At 37.4% G+C, this 17617-nt stretch overlaps 1 protein-coding gene across 1 annotated transcript in view; it reads left to right on the forward strand.

Annotated features, from left to right (window-relative positions):
* The window catches only part of CEP162 (centrosomal protein 162), a 92423-nt gene that overhangs the window by 60752 nt on the left and 14054 nt on the right, over nt 1–17617 (forward strand). Inside the window, 8 exon segments of the mRNA XM_036872160.1 lie at nt 296–459; nt 1534–1638; nt 2792–3004; nt 4139–4788; nt 7889–8030; nt 9926–10024; nt 14934–14967; nt 14970–15067. Of these exon segments, the coding sequence (XP_036728055.1) occupies nt 296–459; nt 1534–1638; nt 2792–3004; nt 4139–4788; nt 7889–8030; nt 9926–10024; nt 14934–14967; nt 14970–15067 (1505 nt within the window).

The raw sequence follows: 17617 nt of genomic DNA on the forward strand, positions 1-17617 counted from the left end.
AAAGACTTTACTTCTATAATGAAAGTCAGTGGGAAAACAAGTGATTTATCAAAAATTTCTATATGCCAACTTTGCTACAAGTTTGAGGATTTGGACTCTGAACAGTCTTCATCCTCCTTTAATAATACACTAAACTAGACACAGGCTTGCATACATCAGTTGTTTTTGGCCTCTTATTTTTTTTCTTAATGCTTTCATTAGGGAGACATTGGTTTTCATTTAAAATCTTTCAATGTAGTTTATTTCCATATTTTGAAAAGTTACAATGGAGTTATTGTATTACTTTATCTTATAGGTGAAAAATTATATGAAATAAAAATTTTAGAAGAAACACATAAACAAGAAATAAGTCGCCTGCAAAAAAGATTACAGTGGTACGCCGAAAATCAGGAACTTCTGGATAAAGATGCAGTTCGACTTAAAGAAGCAAATGAAGAAATTGAGAAGCTGAAACTTGAGGTAATGATCATTTCAGAATGTATTTCTATAGATTAACCCTATTATCTTCAACACTCCTTCATAGCTTTGTGTCATCAAATCAATATGCTCGAAAGTCTGTTCATTAAAATGGCCTGTTTGACTTTGGTTTGTGTTTATTTGTGTAGTCTATTTTAGATTAGCCTGAGAATACAGTCAGCCGTCTGTATCCACAAGTTCCCTATCCAGCAGATTCAACCAACTGTGGATTGAAAATATTTGGAAGAAAAAGTTTCAAAAAGCAGAACTTGAATTTGCTGTTCACTGGCAGCTATTTTCATAGCATTTACATTGTTTTAGGTATTATAAGTAATCTAGAGATGATTTAAAGTATATGGGAGTTACAGGCAAATACTACACCATTTTATACAAGGGACTTGAGCATCCCTGGGGCTTCGGCATGCCCGGATCTTAGTATCTGCAGGGGTCTGGGAACCGGTGCCCCACGGTTACCAAGGGGCAACTGTAAATCCAAGCTCCTTAGCACAGCCTGTGAGGTCCCCATGTGGTCTGAACCCTGCCTGTCTCTCCAGCCCCATCCGTACTGCGCTCCCCGGTCACTCTCCTCCCAACCACACGGGCCTCCCTCTGGTTCTTGAACATGCCAAGCTCGTTCCACTTGTTGCTTTGGCCTAGAGTGTGCTCTGACCTAGCTTCTTCCTGGGTCTCACTCCTTGTTCAAGTCTCAGCTCTGATTTCTACTCCCCAGAAATATCTTCCTGACCTCTTAATCTAATGTAGCTACCAGTCTCGCTTCCTCTGACTCTTTCTTCTCATTCCTTGACTTTATTTTCTTCATAGTACTTGTCACTCTCTGAAGTTATTTAATTTACTTAATGATTTTGTTTATTAGCTTTTCAACTGTCTCCTTCCATTAGGACATAAGCACCATGAAAGCAAGGACCTGGCTTGTCTTGATTGCTCTCTGTATCTCCAGCACAGTGCCCCATCTGGGATCTAATAAGTGAATTAATGAACTGCTGTTATGCTTCCCTCTTGGTGTTTCTCTGCTGTGTTTTAAATATGCTTCTTAACATGGTCCTTCCTTATTGATAGGTTGAGAAACTGAAAGCTGAATCTGGAAATCCATCCATCCAGCAGAAGATACGTTTAAAAGAAAAAGCAACTGATGGCAAAAAAATTCAGGATCTAGAGCGACAAGTATGTGTTCAGGGTAAATTTTCATTAAGATATTTTATATACAGAGCATTTTTGTTTTCTCTTTTGTTTCAGGAGTTCCTACAAGATGTAGTCAACCTGGAAATTTTGGGTTTTATTCATTCATTTTAATATAGAACTGCCTCTACTTTAAACTTTGACTACAGTATTTAAAGTAACAATAAAAACACAGTAAACAACATCATTTTATGTACTCTGTGGCTTTCTGCATAAAGAATTTTTAAGAGTAATGTGTCTCATTAGGTGGTAGACCTATTGATGAAAGGTTATTTGCATCCCAGCTCTATTTGACATCCAGGAAGAAGGAAACAGAACTTTGCCACTCGGGGTGTAGAGCTAGGATCCCTTCTCCTGAGGAAGGATAGGTGAGAGAGGAGGGCAGGGAAGGAGACCCTCCAGCTGGGAACATGTTAGTAGCGCTAGGGAAGTCCTGCAGAACACCCTGGTAACTGAACATCCCCTCCCAGAGAGCTGGCCATAATTTTGAGCTCTGGCTCACTGTTTAGGCTTAGAAATACTCATTTCATGGTCATTGTGGCTGGAAGACTTTTTTCAAAACCCATATAGTAACACTTACTAGGATAAAGATTTTTTTTTCATTGAAATAGTTTGTAGGCTGGAATATTAATTGTACCTTATGTTTTTAAAGTCTTCTATAATGTAGTATTTGTATTCATAACTAAATATTAAAACAAAATTAGAATTTCCAGTCCTGTTCATAGAGAACATGATTCTGTAGTCAAGTCATGACCCTTAGACTACAGCTGTTATTCCATCACAAACCTGAAACTGTGAGGTCATCACTGGGCTGAATATTATCCCAGTTTTATGAGAAGAAGGAAAACTAAGCAAAAAATTAACTTTGTTACTTTACAGGACCTGTTATATTAAAAGGTATGACTTGGTAGTTTGGTTTAGTGGCCAGGAAAGGAACAGGACTGAATTGGTTTGAAGAGCGAGAAATATTCTGAAATAACTATAGTCTAGGTCGCTGTGCATTTGATTCAGTCTTGAGATGTGATATGAACATCTCTTTGAAGTCTAGACTGATAGAGCATAATCTAAATTTTTACATTAAGCTGCTTAATTTTAATATATTTGTGACCTTAACATGCATACAAAAATATTTTAATAGGTTAAGGAAATGGAAGGAATTCTAAAGAGACGATATCCCAATTCTTTGCCTGCTTTAATATTGGCTGCCTCAGCAGCTGGTGATACAGTGGATAGAAATACAGTGGAGTTTATGGAAAAAAGGATAAAAAAACTAGAAGCTGATCTGGAGGGCAAAGATGAAGAAGCAAAGAAAAGCCTTCGGACCATGGAACAGCAGTTTCAGAAAATGAAGGTAAGTGCCGGGTAACCATGGAGATGGGGCTCAGAGGTGTACCATGGGGGGGCGGGGGCTGGGGGCTTCTTAGAATGAGACCGAAGAGTATGTCTTTGGAGGGCAGAGACCAAATAGAGGAATGAATTCCAACCCCCCACCCCTTTTAATCTCTCTAAATGTACCTAACTTTTTCCTTTTTCCAGTCCCTATCCCACCCCCCTCTCCTGCCCCTGCTCACTTCCAGCCACTTCCTCCTTTCATTTCTGATTCCCAGTGCACACCAAGCATTTCAGTTGCCTTCGCATATTCTCTTCCTACTTCCAAAATACCCCTGCTTCCACTTATCCCCAAATGTACACACATCCCTCAAAGCTGAACTTGAATGTGCTCCCTCTGTGCCATCTTCCCTCCTTCCCTCAGGCCTCCAGACACACCCGGGTGCCCCTCTGCGCCGTGTTCATAGGCCCATTATCGCAGTTATCATAGGACGTTGAAATTTGCCATGTCACTCTCCTCACCCGGCTGTGAACTGTTTGAAGGCAGGAACTGAGTTTATCTCTAGGATCTGGCACAGTGCCTGGCATGCAGTTGTAGCACAATAAATATATTCAGTGATTGAATGAACAAAGCTCTATCATGCCTCCCTCCACAGAGTAGACTATTAGATTATTTTGTTAATAATAATAAAGCTCCAGTATGCAAATTCTAAGCTGACTTATTACTCCTATGAGATTTCTAAATTGATGTTAGAAGGTTGAAAATGTGCTATTTCTTACAGATATCAGTAACCCCAACTGCCTTCCCTATTTATCCTCAGGGAGTATAGTGTGTCAGTTTGCATAGAGAAGGGTACACAATAATAGGTTTGCTTGTGAGGTTCAAATAAGTTTTGGTGTACAAAAACTTGTAATGTTATGAAGCAACATATAATTAGGAAATTACATAACATACATTGAGAATATATAATGGTATGCCCTTCAAACATAGGACTTCAACACATTTGACTGACTCAAGGAACATGGGCTTGGAGGCATCAGAATGTATGGGGAGTCCCTGAATGAAGGAAAAGGCAGGACCTGGGAGAGTGCAGGGCTTCGGTACCTAACGAAACGTTTAGCAGTGGTTTGTCGTTACGTGGATTCTTTTCTACAGATTCAGTATGAGCAGAGACTGGATGAGCAGGAGCAGCTACTTGCCTGCAAGTTGAAGGAGGCATCCCAGAGCCAACATGACAGCTCCTCCAGAGTTAAAGCACTAGAGAAGGACCTGGATGACCTTAAGGAAGCCCATCAAATCACTGTAAGAAATCTTGAAGCTGAAGTAGATGTTCTTAAACATCAGAATGCTGAATTGGAGCTCAAGAAAAATGATAAGGATGATAAAGATTTCCAGTCTATAGAATTCCAGGTGGAACAGGCTCATTCTAAAGCTAAGCTGGTCAGACTCAACGAGGAGCTAGCCGCAAAGGGGAGAGAGATACAGGACCTTTCAAAAACTGTGGAGAGGCTTCAGAAGGAGAGGAGAAAGATGCTCTCTAATCAGCACTCTAAGGCTAAGGAGGAAATGACTGCCAGAAGGGTGAAGAAAGATGTTCTGCACCCGGGTAAAAGAAATGCTAACTCCTCTGGAACCCTAGAGGGCAAGCTTTACCAACCACATACTTTTACGGATTCCGATATTTCAGAGGTTGTACAAGAAAACAGCAGATTGAAAAATGAACTGGAGAGATTAACTGTGGAGAGGAATGAGCTGAAGATGAAATCTGAAGTAGCAGTGAACCAATTTGAAAACTCCATGAAAAGGTAAAAATGTGACTTTGTCAGTATATGGAGACATAAAAAGATAAAAATTTTAAAATCATAGATGTGTTTCCCCTGGATAATTAGTTTGACCCTGAACTAAATTCATTACCAAATTTTAAGAACCTGTACTACATTGCTAAGCACAGATGTGTTTCAGAGTTGGATCTTCTACCTATTGGAAGCTCAGATTCTAATGAACTTGAGTCTTCATGTCAACCCAGTTCTTGGGCCGAGCAGTCTTACCTTTCTGCACGTATCCAAATGGTGTTAATAAGCTGACCCACTGGGCCTTCCTGCAAATGAATATCATCATTTATGGTTGCTGTAGGCAGACAGCTATCAGAAAACAGCTCTTAGTAAAACTAGTTGACATTCTAAGAGGAAAAGGTCCTCTTCCAAAATAACTCTTCAAATTAATCTTGTGATTACATCTGTTCGTGCCTTGAAGAACTTCTATACTCATCCGTTTCCTTCTCAGAATCTCCAAGTACCATCTCCTGTCTCTTTCCTCTGAGCCTCCTTACATGCTCAGATCTTTTTCACCCGATCAAACCAAGTTCTGGTCCTCTGCCTTTCAGTACCAGTTTTCCACAAGTAGCCTCTCCTTTTATTTCCCCCTGACTTCCTCTAAGCATGGCTCTAATCCTCACACTCTTTTGAACCTGGTCTCTCAAGAATAGCCTTTCTCAGTCAGTGGCGTTTTCTCCATCCTCATTTTCTGTGACATTGTTGACTACACTGCCTTTTCTGAAAGGGTTTCCTCCTTAACCTCCATGACTTGGCACTCTGACTAAAGCTCCTTTTCTGCTCCTTTTGACAGACTCCTGACTCCTTTTCCTTCTCCCTCCTCAAAAATTTGACTTTCTACCAAAGTTCAGGTTTTGGCTTTTGGTCCTCTGCTTTTTCTCCCTTGCTAAACTCATCTGTTCTCTATGGCTTCTATGAACCACGACTCCTAGATTTACTTTTCAAGGCTTGTTCTCTTCCCTGAGCTCAGATGTTAAATCTAAAAATGTGTTGGATTGTTCCTCTTGGAATCAGTAGTATCGGAGATTTTCTCTCTTTTTTTTACCCATAAACTAGCTCCACCTCCCAACTTCCCCATCTCTGTCTATGACCATATTTTCAGTTGCCAGGCCCAGCTTTACCACCTTTATTCCTTGGGTTGACAGTCTATGGGGTGCTTCCTTATAAGTATTTATTTTGCTTTCTTCCTTTTTATAGTGTGGTCTACTTGGTTTACTAGACAGTTTTCCCACCCCACTCTCCCTAATTTCAGTTTCTGTCTCCCCCAGTCACCTTGCTTAAAAACCGTTAATATTCTTTAGGTACTCCTGTATCTGAGTCACTGTGTTCTCCAGTGACTCCCAACCTCCTGAAGTATCAAGACTGAATTTCTCTACCTGGCATCTCAAGTCCCATCACCATTCTAATCCTGCGCCATCAGAGTAGTGTTACTTGCCAAATTTCTTTCCTGCCTTTTGCTCACTCATGTTTCATTTTCTAGGAAAAATATTACCTAAAACTTCTTAGAAATTTCTTGCTCCCATCTCCAACTCCTGTATAACTTATGTACCAAGAAAGCACTAATTATACACCACCTTATAGCTCCTTGAGAACTGATGTATGATTATACTTCTTTTGCAACCTGTAGGCAATAAGAGGTTTGATTATGAGGTTTAAAATAAGGTTTGGGGTGTGCAGAACATGTGTAGTTTAATGTTTGTGAAGCAACATATTAATTGTGAAGTTATATAACATATATTGAGAATATGTAACGTCATGCCCTTCAGAGATTAGGATTTCAGTACATTTGACTGACTTAAGGAACCCACAGTTAGAAGCATCAGAATATGTAATGAGTGCCTGAGTGAAGGAAGAGGTAGGACCTGGGAGAGTGCAGGGCTTCTACGGGAGAATGAGGATAGGAAGCACCTAACAAATGCTGAGTGAGTGATTGGCAGCCACATCTAATTGAGTCATCATGGCAGTCATACCGCTTCCAAATTGAAACCTTGTTTCTTTAGTCCTAAATATGATAGTAGTAATGAAACTATTTGGAAAGAATCATATTCTTTCCTAGAAATAATTTAAAATTCAGGTTCTCCTATAAATTTTCCTATATATAATTTATAATTTTTTAGTATTGTTAATCTTTTTCAGACAGCTCTGGGCCTGAGAAGTGAAAAGTAATGTTTCCTAGGCCCAGGTTTAGGCTGCTTTTTACTATAGTTCATTTATATCATGGGTGCTTTAGATTTTTATGCTTTTCCGAGGGTCCTAATCACACTGTTTCCATGAAGAAATGTAGTCAAGTAAGCAACTGATATGTTTGTAGTTTGGGAATTGCCATATTAATAAGTATCAACAGTGATTTACTAAATATCTGCTTTCAGTAAAATTGTCATTTTTTAATAATTTTTCCAGTAAGGGGAAATGTTTATAAGAAATGTATCAGCTTTTCAGTATAACTTTACCATTTACTGAACTGCCACTGAATGCATAAATTTTGTCATAGAGACAAACAAGTAGTCTCAGGTTCAGACTACCCTATGTCCTAAGAATTACCCTAAAGATCATTTTATTCTTGCAACCAGCAGCCAGCCCTGGAGTCATATACAAGGACCAAAAACTGGTGAGTGTTGCCTAGAAACAAAGCATTGGAGAGTCTAAATAATTGGGGCAAGAAATCTGAGTTTATCTTAAAAGATAAAATGACAAGCTCTTTGCCTTAAATCCAAACAGAACATTTAGAACCTTTGTTTCTCTCAGAAAGTGCCCCAGGCTGGGGAGTGTCCAGCTCTGCTGGGCTCAAACTCCAGCTCTGCAACTTACTGATCTGGGACCCTAGATACATCACTCTTTCCTACACTCAAGTTTGCCTTTATAAAATTGAGTAAATAAGAGCAAGCTCATGGAGTGGTTGTAAGAACTCATAGGCAGTAATGTATAAAGCACCAAGCACAGTACAGTAGATATTGGTGCCTTCTCTCCCTTTGCTTCTTTAATTTCCAGGCTTCTTACACTATTTTTGTGCTGACTCTGAATTAGAGGTTGAAGAGCCACTTTTATGTGTGGTGTTCTTTCATTTGCTCTAAAGGTTCAAGGAAGAAACTGCAGCACACATCACATCCCTCAAAGCATCTCATGAGAGGGAAGTAGAGAAACTCCTTTGCCAAAACGCAGTCGAAAATTCTGCTTCCAAAGTAGCCGAACTAAATCGTAAAATAGCAACTCAAGAGGTAGGTGACTTTAATAAACTTTGAGTGTAATGCAATTTTTTTTTCAAGACTGTTGACAAAGTATCTGGAAATATTTTAACTTCACTTCTTGAGGTTGGTGATAGGAATGGGAAATTATTGTCACTTTCTTTTTTTTAATAGAAGACAACACTCTTACCGTATATGTGTTTAACTATTCTACTTTACAGTTATACCTTTAAGTAAATGTTTTTGCAATTTTGTCCCCATATTTCTCAAATATATCTCCCAGTAGGTTGTAATAGATGGTTGAGGGATACGTCCAATGTGATTGGGACCTTAGTACTTAAACCTGAACGCTGAACCACCTCCTTCCACCCCAAGTCCCAACTGACAAGTCACTCTTCTTTCCCCATTACCTGTTGTTCATTAAATAATGTTTTGTGGTCATTCAGGCGCTGGGGATAAAATAATGAACAGAGACATGTACACAACTATAGCCATTATGAAGCATAGTCTTCTGAGAATTATGACAGGGCACGGTGACAGCTCATCTGCGTTTCCTCAAGTGTGTCTTCCTTCTTGGATAGTATGTTTGTCAACTTGGAATATTTATGAATATCTACTGTGTGGCCCATCTTCTGTGGTTTTTGCAAGTTGAAAACAGCATTAAAATAGAATTTGCAACTTACTTTCAAATGGTGTATCCAAGAAAAAAAGAAGAGCAAGCAAATATGGCAAAATGTTAGCAGTGGGTAATTCAAGTTGAAGAATATATGAATGTTCATTGTGCTCTTCATCTTTCTGTAGGTTTTAATACCAAACTGAGGGGGAAAAACTTCAAGAAATAATTATCTATGATCACCTCTCCCACCCATAATTATTTAATAGGATTTTAATTAAAAACAAGTCCGTCAGTTGGGGAAGTTTGAGTATGGACAGGACAGGAGATATTATGAAATTACTGCAAATTTTCTTAGGTGTAAAAATGTTATTGTGGTTTTGTGAGAAAATGCGTGTTGAAATATTTGGTGTATCTAAGGGTGAGATGTAATGAGGTCTGTAATTTAATTTCAGATAGCTCAGAAATAAAGAACTTTGTTTTAATACTTCACTGAAAAAGATTAAAAGAGCTTTTCAGAAGTAACCATTATACAGCCTTGCAGAGAGCTTCTCTAGCTTTCTTCCCCTCAAAGGAGTGGGGTGTCAGTGAGCAGCAAACATTATATCAAGTGATTATATGATAAGGAGAGGTCTGGGAGGGATGGGGAAAGTAGGGTCATTAGGCCATGGTGCCATGAGTATCAATATGTTATTTTCCCAGAGTTCTAAGTGTAATATTTTAAATTGGGAGTTAAATGAAGTCAGCATAGTCCAATTGTAGAAACAGTAAAAGTAAATCATTAGAGAAAAGAAACATGAATTTTTCTGTTTTTGCAGCTTCTTGGAAGTATTTACTTACGTACTTCAGGTTCTTTGTCTAAAAATGAGACTTTTCACAGATGTTAGGTTTTATTATTTTAGTCAATAGCTCTTTAATAAAAGCTATCTTAATTACAAAGTGTAAAGATAATATTGGCCACTTTCTTCAAAATGTTTAAACTTTATAGAAGTTGATTTTAAGTGGTATTTTTCAGATCTTCAAAAGAAAAGTATTAGAGATAAAGAAGCCAAGTAGTTACATAGTTATTAATTTATGTGTGTGGTGTTACGTATTAAACTTTGAAAGAAACAAAATGATGAATTTATTCAATGAGTTTAATTCATTCAATGAACTTTATTTCTGTGGCAATTATGTTAGATTTTGGCAATTATAAAATATTAGGATCCTTTTTATTTTTTAATACAAACAAGTCATTAGCTCACTTTCTTATATTTTTCAAATAATGTTCAAGGAAAAACTTTATTAACTCAGTACTTCTAACATAATTTCCTAGGTACTTATAAAACATTTCCAAAATCAAGTTAACGAGCTGCAGGGTAAACAAGAGTCTCTTGTAGTTTCTTACGTTCGAGAAGAAATCCTACAGAAAGAGGTAAGAAATAACTAAAATATTCTGCTAACATAAGCTTTTCTTAGCCATTTCAATCATATTCATATTTCTGTATAATTTTTTAAATTTAAATGTACAAATAGAGATAACCCAGAAATATCTATCATATCAAGAAAATATTAATAAAAGCCAGCTTTCCCCAGATGAAGCTCAAATGTTAGTTGATTAAGTTATTTATATGTTTGTATTTGTCATTGAGATTTTCTGGGCAGTAGGGAAATGGGGCGAGTTTGGTTTGGCTGTTTTGAGTTTTTAGAAGGTAAAATTGGATGGTTAAGGCCATTTCTGCATTAAGTACTAAGACTATTTAATTTGGTTAAGAAATAGGTAAAGAAATCATGACAGTGATGCTGAATCACTAAGAAGAAAACCATTATTGGAAATAGATCTTTCTAGAAACTCACCGTTTTTATTACTCTGAGATTCTTTTGATTCTAGGAAGTATGAAAAACCAGATAAGCTGTGTATTCTGTTTGAAGCATATACATCATTTTTTTGTTATTCAAGGACTTATTAAATCACATGATAAAAGCAAAACATACAACTAATTGCATTATGGAAAGATTAATGTAAAAATACTCCACAATTATGCAACTATCTGTTTTAAAAATCTTGTTCTAGGAGTTGAAAGGCTATATAGTTCAGCACTGTGCATTCTTTTCAGTGTTTAAGAGGTACATAAACTTTGTTGTATAAGCAGTAAACATACAGAACCTCATAGAACTCAAGTAAAATTTTTAGGGAAACAGTAAAAGGAAGTATGTGTTCATGTTTGCAAGATAAAGAGCAAGGTCAATTTTGGTCAAGTTACAGTGTTCTTAGTTTGAGAATAGCTAAATATTTTGAAAATAGAAAAGCTATAACACATGATTTTCAAGCCTATTTACTGGAAAACTAAGTAAAGCACTCCATCTCTTGAATAAAGCTAATGACAGTCTGCCTTTTGATATGAACCATATTTATTATAGCTGTTTTACCAGGGCTAATTTATTCCCTCTCTGGTGCCCTGTGTGTTATGAGGCATTCTGTCTCAGGCCAGTGGGAATATAAACCATTCCCAGCCTGTATGAGCTCCCAAGAATCGTTCAGGCTACTGTTTCCACTGGCTTCGAAACCGCCTCTGGACAACAGACTAGGCAGTTATAGAGCTCATCTTGTTTGTTTTCTTTCTCTCATGAATTACAGCCCTGCAGTGCTATTAGCCAGTTTTGGAAAATAGTTGTTTCGTATATTGTCTGTTTTTTTCTGGTTGTTTAAGAAATCCCTGCCACTTACTCCACCATGGCCTCAGGTGAAAGCATACTAATAAACTGGTGAATTCTGTTTTATGACTGCTTTTTTTAAAAATTTATTTATTTATTTTTATTTTTGGCTGCATTAGGTCTTCCTTGCTGCATGCGGGCTTTCTCTAGTTGTGGCAAGCAGGGGCTACTCTTCCTTGTGGTGCTCAGGCGTCTCATTGCGGTGGCTTCTGTTGTTGCGGAGCACAGGGTCTAGGCACACGGGCTTCAGCAGTTATGGCACGTGGGCTCTAGAGCACAGGCTCAGTAGTTGTGGCTCGCGGGCTCTAGAGCACAGGCTCAGTAGTTGTGGTGCACGGGGGTAGTTGCTCCATGGCATGTGGGATCTTCCTGGACCAGGGATTGAACCCTTGTCCCCTGCACTGGCAGGCGGATTCTCAGCCACTGCGCCGCCAGGGAAGTCCCTGACTGCTTGTTTTTAAAGTAATTTTATAGAGCTGCAAGAACACTGAGTGATTTCAAGTTTTTCAACATAGCTGAAGTTAGTTATTAGAGATTTTTAGTTTTCTTTGATGGTGTCATACTTAACCTGATTTTTTTTGATCCTTGATTCCTGCATTGGTTATCTGTGCATTCGAGTAATTGGTATCCTCTTCCAGACTTTGCAGGTTTGCTATGGCAGAGACAGTTCTTCACCAGTCAGCTCAGTTTGGGTTTCTGGATGTGTCTGCTGGTCACATCCTTGGGCTTGCTTTCAGGGTTTGTTTTTGGGCAGGGCCACTGCCTGAGTTCTGAAGTTGGAGGAAGAGGGATGCCACTAGCTGAGTACAGTTGGACAGGATTCCTGGTTTGGTTCCCCACCCAGGTGAAGCTGTTGCCTAGCCTGTATCCAGAGTGCCAAGTGTGGCTTATGATCACTGTATGACTCTAAATGTTTACTTGAACCTACATTTTATAATAGAGGAATCAAAATAGTATTAATAATAGTTACTGTTTATTAAGTGTTTACTATATACTAGGCACTGAAGTGTTCTATGTGGTTCTCACAATAACCCAAAAGAGTAGGTACTACTATTCCCATTTTATAGATGAAGAAAATGATGCTAAGAAAAATGAAATAACTTACCTGAGGTCACCAAGCAGAATATAGAAATGCAAGCATTAGGACTCAGGGCCTCTGGCTCCAGGTCCAAGGCTCTCAGTTACTTTTTTTTTTTTTTCTATTTATTTATTTATTTTTGGCTGTGTTGGGTCTTTCTTTGTTGCTGCGTGCAGGCTCTCTCTAGTTCCAGTGACGGGGGGCTACTCTTCATTGCAGTGTACGGGCTTCTCATTGTGGTGGCTTCTCTTATTGCGGAGCACGGGTTCTAGGCATACAGGCTCAGTAGGTGTGGTTTGTGGGCTTAGCTGCTCCGCGGCATGTGGGATCTTCCCAGACCAGGGCTCAAACCCGTGTCCCCTACATTGGCAGGTGGATTCTTAACCACTGCAACCACCAGGGAAGTCCCATCAGTTACTTTTCTCTACCAATCCCCTATCAATCATTGGACATTCAGGTTGTTACCAGTTTTTTTCTATAGTATTCAAGTAGCAGGAAGCATTTCTGATCATACATCTTTGCTTGTGGATCCAGTTGCCTCCAATGGAAATTCACTAAAATATAAGAATTTTTTAAAAGTAAAGATTCAACCTGAATTTATACTCTTAAGAGTGCTTTTAAGTATGTACAAATGAAGGGAAGTTATCTCTATTCTTTGTCTAGAACCAAATTTCTGAATTTATGTAGTTACAATGAATGTTTAACCTTTGAAAGGTGACTCTGTTGATTTATTCATGGATAATTGTTAAACCCTACTCTCTGCTGTGCATGGCTCTAGGTGCTAGGAATACTGAGGAGAACAAAGTTAGACAAAAATCCCTGCTCTCATGGAGCTTACATTTTATTTGGGGAATCAGACAATAAACAAATGTAACTTTTGATAAATCAGATCAACTGAGACAACATCTGTTAAGTACTTAGCCTAGCGCCTAGCACATGATACTGCCGTAACTCACTACTGCTTGTCCTTTAAGACTCAGTTCAGCCACAGCTGCATCAGGTTGAGAATCCTGCGGCCCACGTCTCCTTCAGGTTCAGGACTCCCTCACTTACCACCTCACTGCTGCTTTTGGGCATCTCTCCACGGCAGCACATCATGTTAGAATTCTCATTCTCTCAAGTGTGCCTTCCACTAGACCAGAACTTCCCAGCCGGTGGACCTGGAATGGGTTACCTGTGGTCACAAGATGATGATGGCTGGAAAGGTTGTCTAATAACAAACTCAAAGTCATTTTTCAATTATTAAAAAGTTTATAGAAGATGAAGTGATATTTGATCATTACATATATGACAATGCCTCTGACAACTTTCTTAGTTCAGTATCATTTTTTGTTTTGTTTCGGGGGGGTTTTGGTTTTGTTTGTTTGGTTTTTTTGTTTTGTTTTACAATTTTTAGCAATCAATCATTGTTTTGACATACAAGATTTTGTTGCCCAGCATCCATCACCACAGCATGGTATGTATGGCATCTCCCCAACCTTTCTGCAAATCATCCTAATTAAGGTCTGCTTATTTCTTTGGTCACTGATGATATCAAGGATGTCCCACACTTAAAATATTTGGATTTGCCTCTGATTTAATTTGATGGTATTTTCACATTTTTTAAACTAACTTCAGAAGAGTATATTGGTTCTTTTTTTTTTTATATTAGTGTTATTAAGTACTTGGGTGTTTCCATGTAAAGCATGATTGAATTGTTAATTTTATCCATTTTCATTTGCTTGTTAATTATTTTGCCTTTTGATGTTAACAGTTGGCAAAGTTATCATAATTTTATGGTATAAATAAAATGCAGTTAATTGTTTTATGAAGTCCAATATAAAGATCCCTCATGTCACCTCCATTTCACTCCCTGGTGCCATAAAAATTTTACCATTTTCTCTGGGTCATGATACAAAAAAGGAGGTACTGCACTAGACTGTCATCTCCATGAGGACAGGGACTGTGTCTTTCATCTCTGCATCCTCAGTACCTAAGAGACAGCTGGCACAGAAAGAGTTCAGTACTGCCTTATCTCTGTTTTATATGCATACATTCACATGTGGAATGAATTATTATAAGTTACAAAGTGATAAGAACCAGAAGAGAATTACAAATAGAATTATAAGGAGTTGACAAAAAAGGATCCATATTTATTGAACTCTTTCTGTGTACTGGGTGCTTTAAATGTATTATTTAATCCCAAAGTAATCACACTATTAACAAATACTTTGTAACAAGGCTGAATACATCAAAGAAAGTGCCCAACTTCATTTTCAGCACTACAACCAGCCTGGCATACCTGGGAGGGAGAAAGTGGTCCAATCATCTGGAACCTTTTGGAATGTGAGGTCACTTCAGAACAATGATGAGCCTTTACTTTCTGGACCTAGGGAATGAAAGCTATTATTTTAACAACTCCAGATACCTTTGATGTTAACAAGAAGCCTCTTATCTAGAGAAATTTATACAAAGGAATATGCAGTGACTGTTCTTACTTCTTATGACTGCCTGTTAAAAATGAATTATTTCCTTGTTATCATAATTTCCCATTTATTCATATCAATTTTAGATTACAAAACTCTTAGAAGAATTGAGAGAAGCCAAAGAAACCATACACCAGAGATGAAACATTTCATGGTCTTAGAAAAGAAAATTAAACAGATGGAAATGAGACATGAGCAAAGAGAGCAGGAGCTTCAACAGGTGAAGTAGTAAATCACTTTTACATATTTGTACAGTTCTTCACATTTAAGTACCTCCTGTTGCTATCGTTTTGTCATCCCTAAAAAATTACTTCTTAAAGTATTTCCATTGTATATTGATTTATTAAAAATAAATGCATAGCTTTTAAGAGGAAATAGACTTTAATTCTTAAATACCCGAAGATTGGTTTGCCTTATATTATCTACAGAAATAGAGAAGTAACAACTTTTGTATTCTGTTCTTTATTGTTGATGATGCCTGAAGTTAGGCATTTTACCTTGGGAACAGGGCTCTTGGGAACCATGTTCCATATTTAAGTCATTTCAATAAATGTTAGTAGAAACAGGCTTATATTAAAATGAGATCACTTAAATATTATTTGCCTAGCACCATGTAACATTGGGATTACTACATGTAGCTACAAACAGATAAATTAACAGAAATTAAAATGGGCAGAAGGGCTTGATGTGTTTTAGGCACTAGCCTTGGTCTTGATATTTAGCTTTGCTTGAACAGTGTATTAGTCTGCTTGGAACTGCCACAACAAAATATCATAAACTGAGTGATTAAAAAACAGGAAATCTTCTCACGATCTGGAGGCTAAAAGTTTACAATCAAGGTTTCCAGCTGGTTCAGTTTCTGGTGAGAGCTCTTTCTGACTTGCAGATGAACTTTTTTCTCCATGTCTGCTCTGTGGGGTGGAGAAGGGGGAGTAGAGAGAGAGAGCTCTCTGATGTCTCTTCTATGAGGACACTAATCCAATCTAACTAGGGCTCCACCCTTAAGACTTAAACAATATGTTAGACGAGATGGACTTAACATATATAGTATAATTCTATCCAAAAGGAACAAAATACATTTTCGAGCACACATTCTTCTCAAGCACACGTGTAAAATTCTCCAGAGATAGATCATATATTAGGCCACAAAACAAGTCTTAATAAATTTAAGAGGAGATTAAAATCATATCATCAAGCATCTTCCCTGACCACAGTGGAATGAAACTGAGAATCAGTTACAAGAAGAAAACTAGAAAATTCACAAATATGTGGAGTTAAATCACATGCTGCTAAACAACCCACAGGTTAAAGAAGAAATCAAAGGATAAATTAAAAAATACCTTGAGACAATTGAAAATGGAAACATAGCATACCAAAATTTACAGGATGCAGCAAATCAGTCCTGAGAGGGAAGATCATTGCAATAAATGCCTACATCAAGAAACAAGCCAAAGACAAAGAGAATTTTAAAACAGCAACAGAAAAGCATGTGTCACATACAAGGGAACCCCCATAAGAGGATATGTAGATTTCTCAGTGGAGAGTTTGCAGGTGAGGAGACAATGGATTGATATATTCAAAATACTGAAAGAAAAGACTGTCAATCAAGAATACTATAGCTGGCAAAGCTCTCCTTCAGAAACAAATTAAAAAGCGTCAAAAAACTTGAAAAAAAGCTCAGGGAGTTCAATCACCACTAGACCTGCCTACAAGACTCCTAAAGGAAATTCATCAAGTGGAAATAAAAGATGCTAATTAACATCATAAAAATATATGAATGTAGTTGAAAAAACTCACTGGTAATGCTAAATATATAGTCAAAGTCAGATTCTATAATATTGTAATGGTGGTGAATAATTCTCTTACAATTCTAGTATAAAAGTTGGAAAAACAAACGTATTAAAAATAACCATAACTACATTAGTTATTGCACACACAGTACTAAAAATATGTAAATGTAACATCAGTAACCTAAAATTGGAGGGTGGGAGCAGTTAGAAGTGTCAAGTTTAGTATGCTATTGAAGTTTTTATCACTTAAAATAGGATGTTATAAATATATCACATTTTATGTAGGCCTCACATTAATCACAAAGGAAAAAATCCTGTAATAGTTATCCAAAGATTATGCTAAGAGAGTCAAAGCATACCACAAACAAATCATTAATTCACAAAGGAGACTGGAAATGTAAGAAGCAAGGATCTACAAGACAGTCAGAAAACAACAAAATAACAATAGTAAATTCTTATCTATCAATAATTCTGTTTAATTTAAATGGATTAAATTTTTCATTCAAAACAGTATAATTGCTGAATGGATGAAAAACAAGATCCAAACAATATGCTACCTACAAGAGACACACTTTAGCTTTAAAAACACATGTAGACTGAGAATGAAGAGACGGAAAAAGATATTTCAAGCAAATGGTAACCGAAAGAAAGCAGGAGTAGCTGTAGTTATATCAGATAAAATAGAGTTTAAGCTAAAAATCACTAAAAGAGACAGTGAAGGTAATTATATAATGATAGAGGGCTCAATCCATCAGTAAGATATAACATGTAAATATTTATGCATCCTACATCAGAGCATCTAAATATATAAAACAAACACTAACAGAACTAAAAGGAGAAACAAACAGCAATACAGTAATAGTTGGGGACTTTAATATCCCACTCTCAACAATGGATATTTCATCCAGAAAATCAATAAGGAAACAGCAGGGTTTGAGTGATACTATAGAAAAAATGGATCTAACAGATATATACAATAC

This window comes from Balaenoptera musculus, chromosome 12 (genome assembly GCF_009873245.2).
Source record: "Balaenoptera musculus isolate JJ_BM4_2016_0621 chromosome 12, mBalMus1.pri.v3, whole genome shotgun sequence".
In the NCBI taxonomy this organism is placed as follows: Eukaryota; Metazoa; Chordata; class Mammalia; order Artiodactyla; family Balaenopteridae; genus Balaenoptera; species Balaenoptera musculus.